This window comes from Cnephaeus nilssonii, assembly GCF_951640355.1.
Source record: "Cnephaeus nilssonii genome assembly, chromosome: 8".
Classification (NCBI taxonomy): Eukaryota; Metazoa; Chordata; class Mammalia; order Chiroptera; family Vespertilionidae; genus Cnephaeus; species Cnephaeus nilssonii.
This window is the reverse complement of record NC_137079.1, coordinates 7,541,454-7,564,853: the sequence shown is the minus strand read 5'-3', so window position 1 is coordinate 7,564,853 and position 23,400 is coordinate 7,541,454. Positions and strand designations below refer to the sequence as shown.

At 52.1% G+C, this 23,400-nt stretch overlaps 1 protein-coding gene and 1 long non-coding RNA gene across 2 annotated transcripts in view; one reads left to right on the top strand and one right to left on the bottom strand.

Moving 5' to 3' along the window:
• WWC2 (WW and C2 domain containing 2) overlaps positions 1-21,488 on the bottom strand; it is a 131,853-nt gene extending 110,365 nt beyond the window's left edge. Inside the window, 1 exon segment of the mRNA XM_079779211.1 lies at positions 20,923-21,488. Coding sequence (XP_079635337.1) covers positions 20,923-21,053 — 131 coding nt within the window. The 5' untranslated portion in view covers positions 21,054-21,488.
• On the top strand, positions 5,877-16,612 carry LOC307104253. Its single transcript, XR_013813868.1, has 2 exons — positions 5,877-12,636; positions 12,846-16,612. It is a non-coding gene; the product is annotated as an uncharacterized lncRNA (long non-coding RNA).
• Positions 21,489-23,400: the final 1,912 nt, after the last annotated feature.

Here is a 23,400-nt window from a genome sequence, read left to right as displayed (position 1 = left end):
TTGTTTTATGGCCCGGTGGATGAGTTTCATGGTTCAATTTCCAGTCAGGACACATGCCTGGTTGCGGGCTTGATCCCCAGTAGGGGGCATGCAGGAGGCAGCCGATCAATGACTCTCTCTCATCACTGATGTTTCTCTCTCTCTCTCCCTCTCTGAAATCAATAAAAATATATTTTAAAAATCTTGTTTAGACATTATCCCCCCCTTACCTGCAGGGAATACATTCCAAGATCCCCAGTGGATGCCTGAAACCATGGATAGTACTGACCCCTATCTATACTATAGTTTTCCAATTATAACAATATATCTTAATAGAAGTTATGTAAATGTGGCCTCTCTCTCTCTCTCTCTCTCTCTCTCTCTCTCTCTCTCTGATAGCTGAGACAGCTCTAAGTGATTAATGGGTGGGTAATGTATACGGTTCAGATACACTGGACAAAGGATGATTCACATCGCACCGGGAAAGCATAAGATTTCATCACGCTACACAAAATGGTGTGCAATTTAAAACTTATTATTTGTTTATTTCTAGAATTTTCCGTTTAACATTTTCAAATCACAGTTGACTGCAGGTCACTGAAACCATGGACAGCGAAATGGCAGATAAGGGGGGACTACTGTACTATGTCCACTGCCTGAGACTATTTTGCAATATGTTATCTTGGAGGTCACATCTGGATGTCCATGTGGACACACCGTGAATACAGGAACAAGGACAGAAGTACATTCACCCACAAATATTCACCAAGCCATTCAATAACTACAGCCCCCCTCAGGTGGCAAGCATTTTGGCTGGCCCTGATGATACACAAAGGTAACAAGTATGGACCTCGGGGAATTACAGCGTCCACACGCCCCGAAGGCAGACTGGTCTGCCAAGGAAAGGGGAGAGTATGGCCTGGACTATGTTCAATGGTCACGGGGGAAAATATTCCTGTTGATTTGAAGAGTAAATGTAAAAAATAATTCCTTTTAAAACATACTAGAAGAAAATAACATGAGTATTTTCATAATCTTCACATAGAGAAAGCCTTTCAAGGCATTTATAAAATTCAGAAGCATAAAGGGAAAGACTGGGAAATTTGATTAAATAAAAATAAATTCAAAACATTCAACCCTGCACCTACTCAAAATGCAACTAATCTTCCAGAGTAGTAGTAAATAACAGAGAATTTCGGTATAGCATTCTGCTTCCTAATTACAACTCTCCCCCCTTTCTCCCACAAAGTAAAAATAAACTAGTGTGTGTCCACATGGGCTGCAGAAGTCTTTCCAGATCAGTAATGCCTCATCTTCACCCAACCTGGTGAGAGGCACAAGCTACTCTGTCCTCTGACCTGAACACATTAACGTGCAAATCCCGGGAGGTGCTAAGGACTTGGCTCCCATCCCATCCCCAGCAGCTCCTCTGCTGTTCCTAAGACGCCCCTAGCTTTACTGGCCTTGGAAATGGCAGGAGTGGGTGGAGAGAACACTGCGTGTCCACCACCGATCACACTGTGAGGTGAGGCAGGTCCTGAGTACTCTGAGGAGCCCAGATGCCTGCAGAAGGACAAGGCTCATCGCATCTGACCCCTTCTCGCCCTGACAGGATCCCGGGGGTGAAATCCACAGGAAGCTCCCAACAGCACGTCTCCACCTGTGAACACACAATCCCGGGAGAGGAGCACGGAGCGCGGGCATCACCCCCAAACGATGCACGACAGTACCTGGTGCTCACCCAGCTCTGGTCCGAGGTGGGCAAACGCCATCCGAACGGACAACTGGCGGCTTCTCGGTGGCTCTGAGGAAAGGGAGGCTCAGGAGACAGTGTCTGCAGAGCAGGAAGGAGCGGACGGGGGAGGAACTCACAGGTCGAAGGTGAGCCAGGGGTCCAGGCCGACAATGTGAGGAGGCTCTGGCCTTAGAGCCTCGCAATGCTATGGTGACCTGCACTCACACCCGCACCCGCACCTGCACCCGCACCTGCACGAGCGGACAGTGGGTGCCTTACATCCTGCGCCCTGGCCTCGCCCGGTGAGGTGCGGGGCCACCCTGGTCCAGCCTGGGCGGTCCAGGGCCAGCACTTGCCATCGCGCCAGCAGATGCGTCATTAGAAAGTCCTGAAGGCTTCCCCTTGGGCCCGCGGGGGCGCGGGGGTTACTTCCCTCTCCGACCTCGCCGGCAGGGCTGTGGAGAGCATGGGTCCTGCTGGAGCACTGACCACAGGGAAGCCTTCAGCCCAGAGGAGGGTCAAACAGGAAGGAAAACACTCCGAAAAGGGCACACTCCGCTGAGCGTGAACAGGTTTACGTGGGGGCAGCAGGAAGAAGCAAAAACCCTAGACAATCTGATAAAGTTTTAGAGCAATATTAGGTAACATAAATAGCTCTCATTTTCTTTCACAACTGAACACATAAGCAACTGCCCTAAATCAAGTAAGTATTTGACTGACGGGAAGGATTCATCACGTTTTTCACTAATATTAGCATTTACAAAATTTTTAGCATTCATTTTTAAAGTACATCAAATTAAAAATATTTCAATAAGTATGAACTATAACATAATAACATATATTACATATTTATATAATAAATACAACAATATAATAATTATGAAAACAGTGCTTCATAGGCTTCGATACCAAAACAGGACGTTCTTAGGGCGCACCCATAGGCAGCTAAAACTGTCTGTCATCCTCTGAACTCAGCATGTGAAGGCAGGTTCCACGGTGCCCTTGAACTTGAAAACAGAACTAGCAGAACCTGAGGATGCACCTGCACCTGGGTCCCAGAAAACATGCCTGTTTCGTGTGAGAGCTTCGAGCCTGGGCATGAGGAGGACTGAGAGGGAAAGCCTGCAGTTGGAGACCAGCCTTTCCCCTCCCCAATCCCCACACACAGGAAAAGCAGCCGTCACCACCCCGCTCAGCTCCAAACCCAGGGCAGGGGCCAGGCACTGGGGACATGTTCTGCCCTTGGGACAATTTCTTTGAGCAAACATTCCATCAGGAACATTGAGTGCGTCCACTCATTTCTATGCTTTGTGGAGACCTTTGTGCTACCACAGATTCTAAAGTCTGGCAAAAAGAGGAATTCAAAACCAAATATGGATGAATAAATACAAAACAACGATGAAACCGTAACGTATCAGAAGCTCTGAGACAAGTAAAGCAGTCATCAGTGACCGGTAAAGAAGGAAAGAGCTTTAATCCACCCCCCTCAGGGTCCCCGGCTAGGACTGGAAATTAATCTGACAAAGACAGATTAACAGGAGAAAGCACACGTTTATTTATTTAATAAGTTGTATGTAACACCGGAGCCTTCATAAAGGGAAGAAGACCCAAAGGAACAGTTAGACCCGAGTATTTTTTATGAAGGTTTGATGAAGAGCAGACAGTTGGGGAGGAAAGACTATGTTGGGATAATATGTCCTGAACCTCATCAGATCAAAAGAATATTTAAAATACTTAACTATTAATATCAATAAATAATAATGAAAATAAAATAAGCAATCTCAAATAGTTACCCAAAAATGAAAGAGCAGAAGGAATGAAAAAACATAAAAACAAAAACTACAAAATTATAAAAACAGTAGTTAATAACAATAAATTCAAGAGCTGGCTGCTTTAAAAAGAAATACCCAAGTAACTGAGCCATTAGGTGACCTAAACTAGAAAGAAAAAAAAAAAAAAGAAGCACAAATACACTGAGTCACAAATGAGAACAGGAAAACAACCACAGATGCAGTAGAAGGAGAAGAGCATTAAAGGATTATCTTGCCCAGCAAATTGAAAAACACTGCTGAGTGTCCAGGTGGTATAATAATCAGCCCTATAGATACCAAAAGATGCCGATATCCAAGAACGAACCTCCCTGGAAAAGTGAAATCAAATAAGTTATAAATGTGAGCTCCACCAAACTGCCAGGCACATGCGGTTCAATGACGTTTCAGCTGTTCCATGAGAAAGAATGAAAGCCTCCAAATTCTTTTTAGGAAATCAGCATAACCTTTGAACCACAATCTAATCAAAAAAAGAAGACAAAAAATGACACTATTCTCCTGAATGTAAGTGTAAAAATCCTAAATGAAATGTTGGCAAACAGAATCCAGCAATACATTTTTTAAATGTCCAAAATTCAAAACTAGGACATTCCTTATATTCACAGCTTCAAGCACAAACTATCTGTCTATGGTCAAAAGGCACGTGGAAAAATTCAAAATGTATATTTAATATGTATCAAAAAAATACAGAGACAAATGAACACCATGTTGCAACACCAAAATTTGGGTAATGCTTTTCCATTCTTGCCTGCAGACTTAAAAACACAAAGAAATATAGATGTTAGGACGGAGCCCCTGCGCCCTGCCCTCCTCAGAGGCGATTACGGTCCTGATGTCAGAGTAGATCGCTGCTGCTTTTCCACCCTGACCACACGCACCCATACATGTATCCTCCAGGTGTGGGGGGTTTAATTCTTACATGAACGGTAGACATACTATGCATATGATTCTGAAACTCGCTTTGTTTCTCTGAACACCGCCCTCCTGACTGGTCTGTGTTGATACGTGTAGGAAGATCCCAGGTCTTTATTCTAACCGCTGTAATTTATCCGTTATATGCAAACTGTTTCCCCCTCGTTTTTTGTCTTTTCATTTGTGCCTTCTGTCACGTCCGAGTTTTCCTGTAGTCGAACGTACCCCTGCTACTATGTCATACGGACACCCACCTACCGACAGCTTTCTAGTGGCTTAAATTCTGTTTCTCCATGTTGACTTGCCACAAGTTCTCGCCCGTGGGAAAGCAGAGAAATCCAAGCTTCATTTTTTAAAACAGATGGCCAACTGTACTAGCACCGCTTACGGAATAATTCACGCTTGCCCTCCTGACTTGGTAATTCGACTCATTTGTACATACTGTTTACACATCAGGAGTAAAAACAGCAGCCATCCAACAACAAAAAGTAAAGAATACGAAGACTTAGTTCACAGAAGAGTCTTTTTCCCCAACCCGCAGCCTCACTCCCCAGAAGTCACCTCTAAGAAAGATCCCTTGTGCAAAACCAGCTGGTGGCAAAGGTCGGACCACGTGAGGGGATCAGTGCCTGATGCGTGTTTTCCCGCGATGAAGTCACAGAGGAGACCTTGTCTCAGCACCCATCCGTCTTTCTTTATCAATCTGTGCTATTTCCTTCTATGCGCCATGATTACTTAACACGAAGAAAGGTGTTTTTTCAATAAAATTTATATATACACACACCCCCTTTCAGGCAGCCGACCTTGGCGATTCTAACATAACTGGTTTTCCAACAAAATGTTCTTCATTTTCCTCTTCAAGACCAGAAAAGGAAAACCAACTTTCCTGTATTTTCAATCCTCAAACTGTTCATTAATTTAGAAGGATTTAATCTTAAAGTGGTAAAACATCCTTTTTTTCACTTGCAAGGGTAACTCTTCATCTCCACAGCTAGGACATCACTGATTTTTTTTCCATACATTTTTTATTTTAATTTTATTTTTTGTTGTTGTTGCATATAATTTTAAACTTCTCCTTTTTTAATATTTATTAAATTGATTGGGGTGACATTGGTCAACATGAACATACAGGTTTCGGGTGTGGGTCTCTATGTTCCAAGATCTGTATATTGCACTGTGTGCCCACCACCCAAAGCCAAATCTTCTCCTTTCACCATAGATTAAGATTCTTATTCCCCGCACCCCGACATCACCTCTGATATCTTGATGAAACCAGATGTTCAGATGATTTCCATTTCCACTGGGACTTGCTTTAAAACCTACCAAGTTTTTTTGCCCTAGCTAGTTTGGCTCAGTGGAGAGCGTTGGCCTGTGGACTGAAGGGTCCTGGGTTCGATTCCAGTCAAGGGCACACGCTGGGGTTGTGGGCTCAATCCCCAGTAGGGGGCGTGCAGGAGGCAGCCGATCAATGACTCTGTCTCATCAGTGATGTTTCTATCTCTCCCTCTCCTTTCCTCTCTGGAATTAAGAGAAAAAAAAAAGTTTTTTGGATGGACTGCTTAAGAACAATATCATTATCACTATGGATGAATATCAGAATAAAGAATATGGATGTTTAAAGACGAACCGTGGAACGAGAAGTGAGAATAGTAGAAAGGAAGTGAACTTAGTCTACAAGAGGCACAGTCTGCAATGATTTACACGTAAGAGCTCTCTTTAATGGTTCCAGAACGTCCATCTCAAATACCACATGCTCACTTTACGTTCCCACTCTGATCCCAGAGAACCTTTTAGAATTAACACCCTAACACTAGATCTGTGTTTAAAACTGCAGGTGCCTCTCGTTGTCCCCTCCGCGGTGCCCTGGACCCGTCTCTGGCTTCCACAGTGTTTGGCAGAACAGACCCAGGGACGCCCCTCTTCCAGCCTCCGCCCACCCTCCGAACTCCTCCAGTCGCCACCTTTGGAACCATCTCAGCCATCCTTGGCCTCCGAGACCAGCCAACGCCAATTTTTGAGCTTATCTCCTTACTGCCAAGGAACCATGAGCTCCCAAATCCACCAGAACTGTCCCACCCAGAAGGAGGCTGCAGCAACCGCGTGGAGCCTGACATCTGCGGGCCTCCTACCCCTTTCTCTCCCTGGGCTTCCATTTCCCGGGACCACGCGGCCCTGGAGGGCGTGGGCCCCTTCTTCCGAGAGCTGGGCCCAGGAGCAGCCCAGGGCACTGAGCATCATCTCTTAAAGACGCATAACCAGCGTGCGGCCACATCCTCTTCCCAAGATGGCAGGAACTTACCCCAGATGAGTGGGGCAAAACGCGGAACGCCAGGGAAGCCGGCTGCCAGGGTCCTAGAGCAGAACCTGAACCAGGCCCTTTTGGAGCTGCAGGCCCTGGGTTCTGTCTGCAAAGACCGTCAGCTCTGTGACTTCCCGGGGAACCGCTTCCTGGATGAGCAGGTGAAACTCCTCAAGAAGGTGGGCCACCCCTGGCTCACCCCTGCAGGCTGGGCTGGGCCAGCATCTCTCCCAAAGGGGCACACAGAGGCCTTCCAGGGGCTCCTCCCCGCCCCGGGGTCTGGCTTTGGCCTCTCCCTGCAACCACCAGGAGCCTTGTAACCACCCAGAGCCCGCTCCATGCTGTGGGTCAAATGGATACAAATAGCTTTTTGCAGCAACAAAACAACAAAAAACCCTGGTATTTGAGCAAAAAAACATAAAAATCTAATTTAAATTTTTAAAATTAAGACTTGTTATTTTTTTTTAAATCACTGTTTTCCAACATACCACGTGTATGGCAAATAGAGATGCAGGTGGGGGAGCCTGACTCCCCTCCTGAAGGCTGACTCCCGGTTCCTGCAAACTGTGCAAGGACCAGGGCTCCAGAGCCAGCGGTGGGAGAGGGAGAATGCGGGAAGGTACAGGGCGCTTCTGGGCAGATCCCCGTATTCTCAGAGGGAGAGCGGATTACATTATTGCTCAGTCCCTACACCAGCCCAGTCCCAGACCTCCTGCCCCCAACTGGGGAGCGAGCCTCCGTGGTCCGGCCAAATTCCCAGGCCTCCTGGAGAGGGACTCCCTGGAACCTACCTAGCGATATTCTTGCTTGAGCAGGGCCAGGGCAAGGCACTAATTTCCCTCAAACGGACCAACCCTAACTTAGGTCAACACCGCTAGTCTGACCGGCACAGGGGAGTAAAAATAAAAATAAAAAGCTCACACAGCAGAACCTGCGGCAACTGGAAGCCACCTCCAGGGGTCACCAGGAAGGGTAACGTTTAGGCTGAAGTGGGGTGGAAAGCAAAGAAGCAACAGGGCAAAGACGTCTTTAGGAATGAGATCAGGTGGCGTGTGGGGAGGACGGGAGACCAGGTTTACAGAAAGAGAAGACGTCGGGCCGGTTCAGATAAGTCCCGGCCTTCTGTGCAAACCCCACGGGCCACAACAGTAAACCCCGTCAGAGCCTGGCTGAAAGGCCTCAGCGCCTGGCTACCCAGCTGCAGGAGGGAAGTCTCCTCATTTGAATAGTATTTTAGGAATGTTTTGTCAATGTGCTGGATGATTACTCACTTCTACTGCATTCTTCCCCTCACCGAGATAATTATGGCCGAAGTAGCCATTTAGTTTACAGGCAGAACATTCACGAAGCTAAATGATGACTTTTTTAACCTGCTGGAAAATGCATATATTTTATGTGTCCACACTTCCCTAAAAAAAGGAAGGCTAACTTGAACAACTGTTGCTCATAGCAACACAGGAACAAAAGATTTTTCACATGCAAAAATCTAAGCATTTAATTAAAATTCACAAACTTGGATCTCAAACCAAGCCAAAAGTAGAAATGTAAGACTACTAGATTCCCAAATAGAGGCCGATACACAATACATTGCCAGCTATGACAAAGACAAGATAAAAAGCGCAGCTCCCGTGACGAGTTAAAAGAGTCCTTTATAATCACCGTGTTAGTGACTGCTTGTGTTCTTACAGGTAAGCTTCACGGCATCAGTAAACCGAAAGGAAACACGTTACCCTCCCGCTTGGTTTCTGTCACTGCCTATTCATGAAGCTAGAGCCTGAATCCAAGTCTAAGCCACTTAAAGAAAACTATGTAACACGGCAATTTACAGAGATTATTCTTCCCCCAAGACTTAAACTCAACTACAAGAGTCAAGGTAAAAAAGAATTCCCATCAAGGTCTGTAATGAACACATTTGTGGTGAAACCAAGGTATTCTCAGACAACAGATGTCCACTAGGGTTTATCAGGGGTGGGGAACCTTTTTCCTGCCAAGGGCCATTTGGATATTTATGACATCACTAGAGGCCTGCTGCACAATATTCGTGCAAGAATAGGCCTTCCTTCCCCTGGCTTCGCTCCTGGCCACCTGGGAGCCTGCAAGTCCTCACTCCTGGCCAGAGCACCACTCCTGTAGCTCCCTCCGCCCCCCTCTTCCCCTCATAGCAGGTGTCCTGCCCCTCCCGGCTGCTCCGCATATGCAAATTAACCCGCCATCTTTGTCTGGTTAATTTGCATACTCCCTCCTGATTGGCTGTGGACATAGTGGCAGTACGGTCAATTTACATGTTTGCCTATTATTAGGTAAGATTCTCAGGCCATAGGAAGTGATCTACTTAGAAATTAGCCTCCTCCCCTGAAAGGTCCTGGGCTCGATTCTGCTCAAGGGCACATGCCCGGGTTGGGAGCTCCATCCCCAGTAGTGGGGGGAGGGGGGAGAGAGGGAGGGTCGTGCAGGAGGCAGCCAATCCAATGATCACTGATGTTTCTATCTCTCTCCCTTCCTCTCTGAAATAAATTTTTTTAAAAAGGCATATAATAAACGTGAAGAAATACAGGAAAGTGACATACTATAAAAAAAGAAAGTTAACCTGCTATATTTGGCCAAACATTTAATTAACTCACCCCTAATACCTGGGCAGGGCCAGACCAAATGATTTCTCGAGCCTTATACGGTCCGTGGACCGGCCATTCCTCATCCCTGGTTTAGACGAGCGCTCTCTCTACAGAGGAATCTGGAAGAGCTGGGACTCAGCCTGATCGCTCGGAAAACTCTCCCTCCTCGGTAATCAGTTCCCCTGTCCTCAAATGGGAGAGGGGGCGCAGAGGGCACAGCAGTGCAGGTGGCATACTGTATTTAGGAAAGCCTGGGTTGGGAGAGGCTGGGGTACAAGGTCAAGGGTTTTAGAACCAGAGACAGGGATAAAGGATGCAGAGCACGTGAGACCTCGGCCTCTGAAGAAACCTACAGCACGGGCCGGCGGCCCAGGGGACAGACCCAGGCGGACGTGGTGTGGGCGTCCTGGGAGGGGCGCAAGTCAAGAGCCGGGTGCGTGATTCCGCCAGCGGACACTACCGACGTGTTTGGGAAAATAAAAAATTCTGAAAGAGCAATAGTTCAATTTGAAGAGTCAGCACGTGACGGATTGGTTTTAATACAGATGCTAAAACAACTACCACGAGAGTGGAGCGCTGGGGACTGGGTGTGGCCAACGGGCTGAGGGAAGCTTCCAGCATCTGCGACTTCCTCACCCCAGGAAGGTGGCCAGGAGCCCCCTGGGCAGTGGCTGGAGGCAGTCCGTAGTTACAGACACAGCTCTGAAGTCAATGACCCGGCTGAAACCTGTCTCCACTGCTCCACCGCTTTGTGCCCTGAGACCAGTCACTTAACCTTTTAAGCCTCGTTTCCCAAAGTGGGGGCAACGGCAGTGCCTACCAAAGGCTTCGCTCATTCCACAAACACGCGCCGAGAGTGTGCACAGAGCTGGACGCTGGGGCACAGCAGAGAGAGGCAGACCGGGGCGGAGACAACGTATGTGAAGGGCTCGGCAGGCGGTACCTGCACATGATCACCGTCCCCATCACCGCTTCGGCGCAGTGGGGACGGGGTGCGTTCCATAGAGAACGAGTAAAGCATCCTAGGTTTCACATGACCTAAGACCTCTTCCTTCTCTCCCAGGAATCCCATCCCATCCCATACGTTTTAAGCCCTGCCCATGTGGACCCAAACCTAACATCTGAGACAGTCCAGCCGGCTCCCAACCTCCAGGCTCTGTCCGCCGCCTGCGAGGCCCTCGGAGGCATCTCAGAGCGAGTCCGGACCCACCTGGACACGAGCCACCCCACGTTCCTCCTGGTCCTTCCCCATCGGTGACCAGCAAATCCTTGGTCCTTCTGCCCCCATCCCCCCAATGCTCTCCGCAGCCACAGCCGCCATTCCAGCTAAAGATCTGACTGTTCTCCACTAGATTACCTCACTGCGGCAGCCTCCTCGGTTGCTTCTCCCAGAGCAGCGAACTCTTGCTTAAAAACGGGGAGACTCTATCACGCACACACAAGCCCCATCATTCCTCCATTCAGCTTAAAACTCCCCAATGCTGACTGTCTAGAGCAGTGGTCGGCAAACTCATTCGTCCACAGAGCCCAATATCAACAGGACAACGATTGAAATTTCTTCTGAGAGCCCAATTTTTTAAACTTAAACTTCTTCTAACGCCACTTCTTCAAAACAGACTCGCCCAGGCCGTGGTATTTTGTGGAAGAGCCACACGCAAGGGGCCAAAGAGCGGCGTGTGGCTCGTGAACCGCAGTTTGCCGACCACGGGTCCAGAGGGTGAACAGGGTCGGGCCCCTGAGGGGTCCGCACTGCCCCCGTCTGCTCGGGGTGCCTTTCCGTACTTGGACGCAGCACCATCGCGGGCTTTAGGCAGCGCACTGACGGGGGCGTTCGGTCCGCCCCGGGGCTGGTGACCCGAGGAGCTACATGTGGATGGACTTGTGACTGAAGCGGCCACACGCTCCCCGAGGCTGGTGCGCGGCAGTGCAGTGCGGGGCCAGCTTCTCCCCGCGGGGCTCGTCTCCTCCCAGATCTCCACGTGGACGGCTCGCTCTCGTCCTCTGCCCGGCTCGGCCAGCTCCTCGGCACAGCCTTTCCTGACCTCCCCACCCAAAGCAGCCCCCACGAACCCCATCATCACGTTGCCGTGTTTACTGCCATCAGAACACGTTCACTAGCATCTTCATGATTTGTCTTCGCCAAACTAAAAAACCCACGAAAGTAGGAACCTTGTCTATTTTATTCAATGCCATGTCCCCTATATACTGGTATGTGCTTGGCATAGAGTGTCTTCATTGGATATCTGATGAAGTTGAATGAATGAATGAATGAATGAATGAATGAGGGAGTGAATGACTAGGGCAGGGGCGGGGAACCTTTTTACTGCCAAGGGCCATTGGGTATTTATAACGTCATCCGAGGGCCATACAAGATTATCAACTTAAAAATTAGCCTGCTGTATTTGGTCAAACATTTAATGAACTCACCCCTAACGCCTTAGCAGGGCCAGACCAAATGATTTTGAGGGCCTTACACGGCCCGCGAGCCGAGGTTCCCCATCCCTGGACGAGGGGGTCAGCTCAGGAAAAGCAGGCCGGGACAGACACGTGGCTGCCAAAGAAGCCAGGGTCCCTCCGGAACTTGCATTTCACGGACATGGGCCCGGGCCCTGCGGTGTTGAGCGCTGCGGGGACAGGCGGGCTAGCAGAGCAGGAAGTAACGGTGCTCGTGCCACGCAGGGCCCAGCCTCGACGGCCGTGAACCCACTGAGGACGTCAGCGGTGCAGACACACAGGCTCCCCACGCCAGAGACACCGGGGAGCCTCTAAGGAGGTGTCTAGCTGCACACCCTCCACAGGCGTGCCTTCCAGGGGACCAGGACCGAAGGGGCCTCAGACAACCAAGTTAGCCGTGTAGTCTCCGGATCTGCAATAGCGAACCGGGTGTCGATGTGACGTTAACCACTCGGCCAGGCTGGACACGGGCGTGGGGCCACACCGGGCCAGGAGAAAGGTCATTAGCAGAAAAGGAGAAAGGGAGGCAATGAGGGAGGCAGGCATGGCGTGTGTCCAACCAGCTCACACACCTGCTGATGAGCAGGCGGGAAAGGACGCCGCGTGGACAAGCCTAGACGTAAAAGCCGACAAAACTGACGGCCCGGGAGACTGTGTACAATATGGGTTCCACACATCCACTCACTGTCACCATTTCCAGAAAGGAGCCTGGCATTGTAATGTATCGCGATTAGAAGCAGGGAAACGCAGGGTGGGATTCTGCACCGCATGGAACCGCATGCGCTTCCATCTTTGGCAGGAAACGTTGCCCACCAGGCTTTATTTTATTTTATTTTTTTTAAATATATTTTTATTGATTTTCCACAGAGAGGAAGGGAGAGGATCGACCAGCTGCCTCCTGCACACCCCCCACCGGGGATGTGCCTGCAACCAAGGTACATGCCCTTGACCAGAATCGAACCTGGGACCTTTCAGTCCGCAGGCTCTATCCACTGAGCCAAACCGGTTTCGGCATCCCCCACCAGGCTTTAAACTTGACCGAATACCAAGGCCACTGCTCCTCCAATGGAGCCATGTCCCTAGTGCACACACGCATTCCCCAGGCCGCCACTCAGCGGGGATGTGATCAGGCATTTACACTGCAGATGCCTGCAGGTCGATGTGCACCCCTCACCCCGCCATCAGCACGCGCGAGCCCTGACAGACCCCCGAAGGCAGCGCCCCAGGAGCGGCCCCTGGCACCTGCAGGCAGAGCCTGCGCGCCCGCCCAGCCCCACACCCTCGCTCCGGTTACAGAAACGCCAGCGACACTGTCGAGCCACAAGTCGGTCGCTATTTTAGCCATCAAAATAATGTCTGCGTTTCCTTCACATGGAATGTCCCACCTCCGGCCCCGGGAGCCCGGAGCAGGTTCAATGCCCGCCTCTGTTCACAGCCTCCGTCCGGCCTGGGACTGGGTGCCTGTGACGGGGAAAGGGCTCCCTGCGCCTCACTGTGTTCTCACTGCGGCCCTGTCCGCCGCCCGCCCGCTCCGCCCCAGGGCACGCCCCCCCGGGCACCCCCCACTGTCCTCCGGGATCCAGGACGTCTTTACTGCGCAGGAAAGATGATTCGGAGTTACACAATTTTACTTTTCACGGCATCTTTGGGAGAGCCTTAACTGCAACAGATACCTGCTTTATAAAGATAATACGTGGAGGTATTTTCTACTTGATCAACGGTGATTTTTCTTTTTCTTTTCTTTTCTTTTTTTTTTTTTTGGTGTTAATCCTTACCAGAGGATATTTTTTCCATTGATTTTGAGAGAGAGTGGAAAGGAGAGAGGGGGCAAGAGAGAGAGAAACATGGATGTGAGAGAGATTCATCGATTGGTTGCCTCCCCCACACACCCGGATTGGGACCGGGGGCTAGAACCTACCACCCAGGTATGTGCCCCTGACCAGGGATCAAACCAGAGACCCTTCAATGCTCAAAAGTGGGTCTACAGAAAGCAGAATGGACAGGGCTCAGACTTGCTTTCGCTTTTAAATGATGATTATGCAAACTGGATCGTGAGCAACCTGAGCTGGGAGGAATCTTATCGGCTCTTTATCTCCCCGAGTCCAGGGGACCGGGCTGGCTGACACCATAAAAACTATCGGTTAATTGATGTCTACACCTTCAGAGTTAAAATCATCCCGAGCCTTCGGACAGGGAGGAGCAATGGGAGACTCGGGAGAAGGAATTTCTCTTTCCTAACTTTTCTTGGTCAAGAGGGCACGGGAAGGTGGGGACAGTGTCCAGGCGAGAGGCTGGAGCAGAGGGGAAGCCTGGGTCAAATGAAGGCCAGCAAAACACTGACGAGGGAAAGGCAAATGCAGACCACAGGAAGACACTACCTCACGGCCGCCAGCAATGCTCTGGGAAAGAGAGAAAATAGCCAGTGCTGGAGAGGACGTGGAGAAACCGGAACCCGCACACACGGCGGGTGGGGTGTAAAGGGTGCAGCCCCTTTGGACGATCCTCACCAAGTGGAACCTAGAACTGCCGTATGACCTAGCAATTCTACCTCTAGGTACAGTTCCCAGAGGACGGACACATACATTCGTACAAAACGACAGGAATGTTCATGCAGCATCCATCTCCATAGCCCAAAAGTGGAAACAAGCCGAATCCAATCAGCTGAGGGGTGGGTAAACAAAGTGTGGTGTGTCCATACGATGGCACGTTATCCAAAGTCTTTATATAAAGGAACGGAGTGCTGACACATTCTACAGCATGGATGCACCTTGAAATAGTATGCTCAGCGACCGAAGCCAGACACAAAAATTATATGATTCCGTTTATGTGAAATGTCCAGAATAGGCAAAACCAGAGAGACAATAAATAGATGAGTTAGTGGCTGCCAAAGGTAGCAGGGGTGGGAGAAGAATGGAGGATGAGCTCATTGTGGGTACGAGGTCCCTTTTTGGGGTGATAAAAACGTTCAGGAATTACACAATGGTCATGGTTGCGCACTGTGAATATAGCAAAAGCCACTGAATTGTACACTCTACAATGGTTAAAATGGTGAATTTTATGTGATTTTTTTAATATCACAATAAAAGATAAAATAATGGAGAAAAAAAACACTGAAGAGGTTGAAAATATTCTGAGCCTCTATATCCAGTAAATCATTTTTAACCCACAACTTCTCTATACACCATGCCCTTAAATATCCCCTTCCACCTGGCCATCCTGTGCACGGCCAGGTTGCCGGTTCGAGTCCCAGTCAGGGCATGTACGGAAGGCAACTGATGGATGTTTCTCTCTCACACTGATGTTCCTTTCTCCCTTCATCTCTTTAGGATGAAGAAGTCAGTCTACAATTCTAACAGGAAATCAGTTCAACCAGCATCCATGATGTGCATAGGCTGGAACATACACAGACCCGGGCCCTGTCTCAAGGTATTTCTACTGTGCTAGGCTAACATAACAGCTTCCTGCCATTTCAGGAACTCCCTCATCAGCGACGTGAGGCGGACACGCCCCTCAGTGTCGGCATCCCTTTCCCAGACGCCTGCTCGTGCCACGGACCGGGCAGCACGGCCAGCTCCCACGGGCACGGCTCCCCCCAGGAGCTGGAGACAGAGGCTGGCTTGGAGCCCTCCCTCACAATGGCTCACTATGCAGCTCACAACTTAGTGACGTGCGGCTCAAAACTTACCTATGAATAATCGTCTTTCTTGAAAAAGCAATTTTTGCCTTCAGTCTCCCAACCAAATTAAACTGCAAACTATGGGCGGTTCAAGTCACCGAAGAAATCTTAGCCGTACACGGAGCAACCACAGCTCCCTCCAACAGGCAGGATAGCAAACTGCTGAAAGCAAGAAATACTTCCTGGGGAATTTGGGGGAGACAGTGCAGTTTCATTTAACTTAGTGCTTCCCAGAGTGATTTTTTATTCTTAAAAGAAACCTTCTTTTAACAACCTCTCCACACTTCACATGCTGGCATCCCTCAGGTAATCCATCAGGAACCGCTCGGCGCCCAGGCGGGGAGCCGGCTGTGGGAGGCTGTCCGGCTACGGCCATGGCACTTGCGATGCAGACGAGGAGCGCTGATTTTGTTTCCTTTGCTCTCATAAGCAATTCACATCCGCGTTAGTACCATTAGACAGAATGTAGCGGCTATTTCTCTCACTATTATTAATCTAACTGGAATATCAATGGTTTCCAGTTGTTGGATGGTGATGGGTAACATTTTTGAAAGTCCAACAATAAGAACTGGAAACAAGAGAGTAGCTCCATTAATATTCCTTCATTTACTTAATATTAATGAAGAAATATTAAGTGACACGCAGGTAACACCTGCCATACACAGGATACAGAGAGCAGCAGTAGGAAACCAGGTAGGGCTCGAGTTCACACTCGAGCAGGAGGGTTAGCCAAATTCCTCGCTTTGACCGTCTTTCAAAGTCAAAGCTCCCCAACGATGTGCCAGAAGTGACCTCAGTCATTGATGACACCCAGCTGATCTGATCCCCTCTTCCTCCTCACTGTCACCTCCCCGACCACAGCATTTCTTCCCTTCCATTAGAAAGTACAGGTTGCCTGGCCGGTCTGGCTCGGTGGATGGAGCGTCGGCCTGCGAACTGGGAGGTCCCAGGTTCGGTTCCGGTCAAGGGCACATGCCTGGGTTGTGGGCTCGATCCCCAGTGGGGGGCTTGCAGGAGGCAGCCAATCAATGATTCTCTCTCATCAATGATGTTTCCGTCTCTCTCTCCCTCTTCCTTTCTCTCTGAAATCAATATATATATATATATATATATATATATATATATATATATTAAAAAAAAAAAAAAGAAAGTACAGGTTGCTCAACATGACACTAGCCATAGGCCAAAGAGGACGATCTATTGGCAAGTTTTAAGGTACAGTCGCTTTGTGTGGTGGTAAATCTTCTAAGTTCAAGTACACAACGTTATGGTCCACTTGGGTAATAGTCAATCCGAGAATAGAAAAGGGGGCAGAATTCTCCTGGGAGTTTGTAAAACCATTCACCCCGTCTCTGAGGCCTGCCTACCGTGGCCCCTTCCTCCTCCAAACAGCAATGAATCCATCCAACCTTTTTCTCCCGTGTTGAATATAGCTTTTTTATTTTTTTAAAGCACCAGGCCGTTTGGCCATGATCGATGGCCCACCATAAACACCAACTGGTGCAGTCAAAGGGTGTCCCTGGTGAGCCAAATAAAGGTGAAGGAGGGAGCAGACCTCAGAGCAGCGCTCCTGGGGGAGTGGCTCTTGGGAGGGGGGAGTCAGGCCGGGGCAAGAAATGAAGGATGGGGAGATTTCCCCAGGATGAGTGAGAGGGGGGGAGGAGGAGGGCAACGTCAGGACTGTTTACAGTAAAACTGTAATGCATTCAGGGGTGAGGCAGAGCACCTAACTCTTCCCCTAAATAGAACTTCTGCTGTGGTCAACCTGATGGGTCCCCAACCACCCACACCCCCAAGGCATTCATGAACCAGACCCTTCGTGCGGCTAACTCGGGGGTCACAGGATTGTCAAAAGCTGAAAGGGACCTTAAAGAGTAGTAAGGACTGGCCAATCAGCCGGGAAGACCAGCTGGACAGACAGGCTGTACCCGACCGGAGGGCTGCTGAGCGAGCAGGTGGCCAGGCAGCCCAGAGGCAGGAAAAGGGCACCAGATCGGGAGCCGGACTCCCTGGCTTCAAATCCTGGCTCCACCGTCAGCAGCAAGAGCAGTCTCCCCGGGACTCCATCTCCTTCTCTCTAACTGGGAGAGGGGAACAGCGCCTCCCTCACAGGACTGAAGGGAGGACGGAGTGAGATCACAGTTAGGGAGCTCAGCTCAGTGGCTGCCCCACAACGAACGCTGAGAAGTGTGTGCTGGTGTTTCTACTCTTTTCCGAGGGAACCCGAACTACCGCTCAGTTCCCAAACTGGAACAGCACTGCGACGACTGCTATTTGGCTGGGCCCCCCTGATGGGCCCCCAAGCACCCCTATGAGGCAGGGGCGTTATCTTCATCTTGGAGTTGAAAAATGGACGTCTGGAGGGATTCAGAACCCCAGGTAAGCTGACTCGATCAGGGGGAGCGATGAACGCTCTGATGGCGCCCACAAAGTCTGTGCATTATTTCACCCACCTCCAAAAGCTTGAACGTATTGTATTTTACTTTTTAACATGGTTTTTTAAATTGATTTTAGAGAGAGAGGGAGGGAGAGTCGTAGTGAGATAGAAACAGCGATGAGAGAGAGAGAGACATCAGACCAGGAATCGAACCGGGGACCTCTTGGTTCATGGATCTACGCTCAACCGCTAGAGCACACTCGCTGGGCTTGAAATAATTTTAAAATGATACTTCAGTATTCTAAAAACCGCAACGTATTCAATGAAATAATGTTCCTATGAAATCCCCCACCGTTCCCGCATGAAATCTGCATTATTATTTATACAATCAGAAACACCTCTTAAATTCTGACAGACCATCAAAAGCACAAAGTTCTTTTTCTTAACATAAATATGGATAAATAAATCATCCTGGTCATTTTAATTAAATGGCTTTAAACATTCAAAAGTACTGCGGACCCACAGTGCCTCAAGCCACTTTTCTTTCAGGCCTTGTCCCTGGACCCTGTAGAAGAACCGGCACCTCCAAGAGGCCCGTGTAACCTCTCCTTCCACATGTCTGGTGAGTGTGCACCAAGATTGCCTAGTTAAGAGCGACTCCGAAAAGCCTCTCCCAACACCTCTTACACTATTTAGCCAGACCTGCAGACACTTCATTGTCCTAAAAGGAAACACAAATATGTCAGTGTTGACTCTGTTAATCGTCTTTTAACACTCGGATACTGAGATCCAGAAATAATCGGTCCAATTGAAAAATACTCAAAAAAACCCAACAACTTCAAGAAAGCTGGAAGGATAAGTCATCTTAGTCAAAACTGTTTGCCTCCATCAAATGAACTGGTTACCCAGTTTCTTGAAAACACAGTTCCTAATCATTGGTAATCCATGGACAGTTTAAAATAACAGACATGCTGGACTTGTTTAAGACGTAGTAAATATGGATAAGCCAAGCCATATCACTTAACTTCCCTCCACTTCCTATTTGCTTTACCCAGGCATTACATATGCTTATAGCCCTTGTTGGTAAACACAAATAAGATGACATAGTAAGATCTGGGAATGGAAGCAGAAGAGAACTTGACGTGCCTGGAACATTTCAAGAATCCATTGCAACTTCAATAACCCGACACTCCAAGGATCAGAAAGCAGAAAGAATTCCCACGTAACTGTCAAGGTCAGATAATTACCCAGGTGCCTTAAGAGACACCGCTGGGTGCACACCATCATCACGGACATTACTGTCTGTTACGTAGTTTCAAAGCGCAATCCCTGGCCTGGAGCAGGCAGTTTATGGCCACAGCCCTGCCTGGGGCAGCTGGGGAGGTGCGATGCTGGTCATCACTCTCAGGGGGCGGGTAACTGGCGGCCAGGCGCACAGCTGCCTGCCTGCCTTCCCTCTCCTCCGGAGGGAAACCGACACTGCTGCCTTCATGGATAATTCAGTAAGGACTGCCCCGTACATTGATAATGTAATTCATGACTTTCTATAATTGCTCTGTAATCGCTTCCAAAAACAATACTCTTAGGATAAAAGTAACTGGGAATATCAAGTGTGAAATGATTTCAGCTTCAGTTTGAAAAAAAGGGTAATGTTTTGTGGAAGCACCTAGAAAAGGTTATAAACCCCTAAGGCTGCATTCCATAAAGAGCTGGGAAAGAAGTTTCAGAAATGTTGAAGTTATCCCTAATAATATATGTATTGTTTAAAATTACAATTAGAAATACCTCCTTAATGGACAAATTACAAGTTTGCAATTAGGAGTATCTCATATTATTCTTATAATAATTCTAACTATACAAGTTCCCTGCACTGGCCCATATGGATCAGTGGTTAGAGCGTCGGCCTGCGCACCAAAGGGTCACAGGTTCGATTCCCGGTCAAGGGCACGCAGCTAAGGGGTTTTTTGGGGGGGGGGGGGGGGGGGCGTGCGGGAGGCAACGAGTGGATGTGACTCTCTCACTGTGATATTTCTCTCTTCTCTCCTCTCTCTCTCTCTCTCTCTCCCTCCCTCTCCCCCCCCCCCCCCACTCTCTCTCTGAAAAGCATGGCAAATGGCAAAAATATCCTCAGGTGATGATTAACAAACAAACAAAGTTTGCTTTTAAGAATTTAAACAAAAAAACAACCACGATGGGACAGAGGAGTAACATTTGTGGACATTCAGCTACACTGAAGCTCCTGAACCTCTGATTTTGCCATGCTTCCGCGCTGCACCTCCCGGGGGAATAAAAGTGAGCTGGTAACTACAAGAAATCAAGTGAGAACCCTTCTGGAACCCAGGTTCAGCGCCAGTATGCATTTCACCACTTCTCACTGCAAAAAAGATCTGCCTTTTCAAGGTCTGGAGTCAGGTCAAGTCTTCAGGTGAAGACGAACAAACAAATGTTTCCAAAATCCGAGGGGCAAACCCAGGGACACCACCACCAGGGGCCTGGCCGGGGCGCGCCCCGCCGGAACCTCCCAGTCCAGGTGGGGAGCCAAGGACGGCCGGAGCGATGCCCCAGGTGGCCTGGACGGCGGGCTCCCCCCTTCACCGAGGCCTCCGCCGGGGCCCAGGGCCGGTCCCCTCCCGCCAGGCCCAATGTGCCCTCCGGTCTCACTTGGGCCAACTTTAGACGCCGGGGAGCTCGGAACGGGGCTCCGGTGCCCCTCTGGGTCCGTTACCCAGACAGGGGGCCCGCCCCAGGCGCCCATTCCAGCCGCCCCTCGGGGCGCGCAGTGCCCAGAGGTCCTGGGGGGCGTCGGGAGGTGGGTGGGCAAAGGGGCCCCGGAACAGGCGGTCCCGAAGGCCCTCCTCCCAAGTGCCTGGCGGCGGACTCAGCCCGGCCCGGGCAGACCTTCCCGCGCCTTCTCCCCGGACCCCTCCCCGCACCCGGGGCCCGCGCCGCCCCACGCCCCCCGCGCCGCCGCCCGGCCGGGTCTCCCGGACAACAAGCCCCCGCCGCGCTCCCCCCGAGGCGGGTCCGCGCCCCCCGCGCCGCCGCCCACCTGTCCCGGGGGTCGATCCAGCTGGTCCTCCGGGTGTTGTGGTCGATGTAGAAGACCTTGCCGTCGTAGTCCCTGGCCTCCTCCCAGCCCCGGGGTAGCGGCAGCTGCCCGCTCCCGGCCCTCCTAGGCATGGTCGGCGGCCTCGCCGGCGAGCGGCGCCTCCATAGGGACCGGGCGCGGGACGCGGCGGGAACGCGACTGTCCGGCCCGGACGCCGCACCCGACGCGGGCGCCGGCGAGGGGCTGCGGGGCGCGGGGCGCGGCGGGGCCACGCGCGGGGGGCGCCTCGGGAAGCAGTCCAGGAATCCGCCGGCGATCAGTCCACCATGTCTGCGTCGGAGCCCGAGATCGAACCCTCCTCCTCCTCTTCCTCCTCCGCCGCCGCCGCGCGGCCGCCGCCGCTGCCTCCGCCTCTTCCTCCTGCTCCTCCGCCCCGTCCCCCTGCGGCCGCCGAGGGTCGCGGTGCCCGGGCTGCCCGCGCCGCCGCCGTCTGGGGCTCGGATCCGGGAAGCGCGGCGGAGCGGCGGCCGCGGCGGCGACGGGCCTCCTCATTTGCATGCTATTTGCATGCGCCCCGCCCGGGCCCGCCCCCCGGCCCGCCCCGCCCGGCTCATCTGCATGCACATTCCTCGCCGCCACATTCCAGGGCTTAACCCTGCCGCTCCCGGGGCGGCGCGCGGGGAGCGGGGCCGGCGGGCGGGGGAGGGAAGCGGGCCCAGGTGGGAGGGAGGGGCCTGGAGGGCGCTGCCCGCTCCCTCCGGGGTCCCCAGGGTCTCCCCCGGGCCCGGCGTCTCGGGGGGCTTCGGGTTTGGGGACTGGAAAGAGCTACGGAGAAGTGCGCGCCCTGCTCAGCCCTCTCCGACTCCAGGGAAAGCGCAGGACTCGCGGCGGAAAGGGGTGGGGAGCTCGCTCCCTGCGGAAGGAAAAGGCCCGGCAAACGCCGAGGGCACAAAGGGCCCCCCGCGCCGCGCCCCGAGCCCCCTCGGACCCGAGGGCGGGCCCAGGCGGCGGCCAAGTGTGCAAAGCACCCAAAGCGCGACCGTGGCGCGTCCGGGCGCCGTCGCCCCGGGGGCCTCCGCAGGGCGCCTGGCCCTGTGACCTCAGCCCGGAGGCCGCGGCCTCGCGGCGCCAAACGGAGACGGCCCCACGGTCCGGAGCGCCCGGCACGCCCGCCCTGCCGCCCGCGAGGAAACGCCGACCCGACCCCAGCCCCATCCCCCGCGGCCGCCGGCGCCCCTCGAGCCTCCCCACGGGGCCGTGCGCCCCACCGGGGTCGGCCGCCCCCGGCGCCCCCTCTGCCGCCAGCCCCCGCTGCAGGGGTTCGGACGGCTGGACGTGGACATGCCCGGTGTCCAGCCCCTTCCGTCCAGCCCTCGCCCCGGGAAGTCCCCGCCCGGGGAAATCCCCCACCCCAGCCCCGCCGAGGCCGAGGAGGCGAGGGCGCGCCTGGAGCAAGCCCGGGCGGCCGCAGGCCAGGCCTCCAGGCCCTGCTGTCCCCCGGAGGACCAGGGGCTCCGCATGCCCCAGGCTCCGGTTTGTGCAGCAGCTGCTCAGGCCTGGTCAGCGCGGAGCAGCGGCCGGACACCGGGCTCCGGGACGACAGGCGAGGCCTGGGCACAGCATTCACCGCCTCCAGCCCCTCGGTCTTGGGGGGCAGCCTCCCAGGCCCCACACTCCTCCCCGGCAGGGTCCACACCACCGTCGCCCACTCATATTCTCCCGAGCTCAGCCACTCTCCTGGTGTGGGTCCTGCCAGCTGGTCAGTGATGACGCCCCCCCCCCCCCCTTGTGCAGGGCACGCATTGGGCAGGGGCCGCACCTCCCCTCCTGGACTCAGACCTGCAGGGGGGCAAGTGCATTGAGACTCACTACAGCCCGGCGCGGACTGACCCTGGGTCCCCAGGCGGTCAGGGTGCCTGCTGTCCACCCCCAGGGGGTAGGAGGGTGGTCCAGGGGAGCATGGAGGAAGGGCCGGCTTGGGGCAGTTCCCCTGCAGCGGGAACTGGACCTGCCGCTTCTGCTTCTGACGAGGGCCTTAGAAGCGGCTGTATTTGCCCCTGAGCTGCCTCGAAACCACCTGAACTCTGGAACGCTGGGAGTCCCCAGAATGGGGTGGGGAAGAGTCACCCCAGACCAGCTAGCTCCCTTTCTCTTTGGGGGCCTGGCTTTTACACCAGGAAGCTATGCTGGGCCCTGGGAAAGAGAAGCCGCCCCCTTCTGGGCCAGGCCTCTGCCCACTCCATTCGTCAAGAGGTGACAAGTCTCCCCAGTCCCCACTGAGATGCGACCTCCTTGTAGGTAATCTTAAGGTAGGACTTCTGAATGAATGCTAGGGGGTGAGGGGGGGGGGGGGGGGGGAGAGAACTGTCTAAATTAATCTCTCACCCTGAGGGATGTGCTTTATTTTGGACCCCCCCAACTGGCCCACTTGCATTGTCAACATTTGCATGATGGTATACTAGTAACACGGCTAGCAAC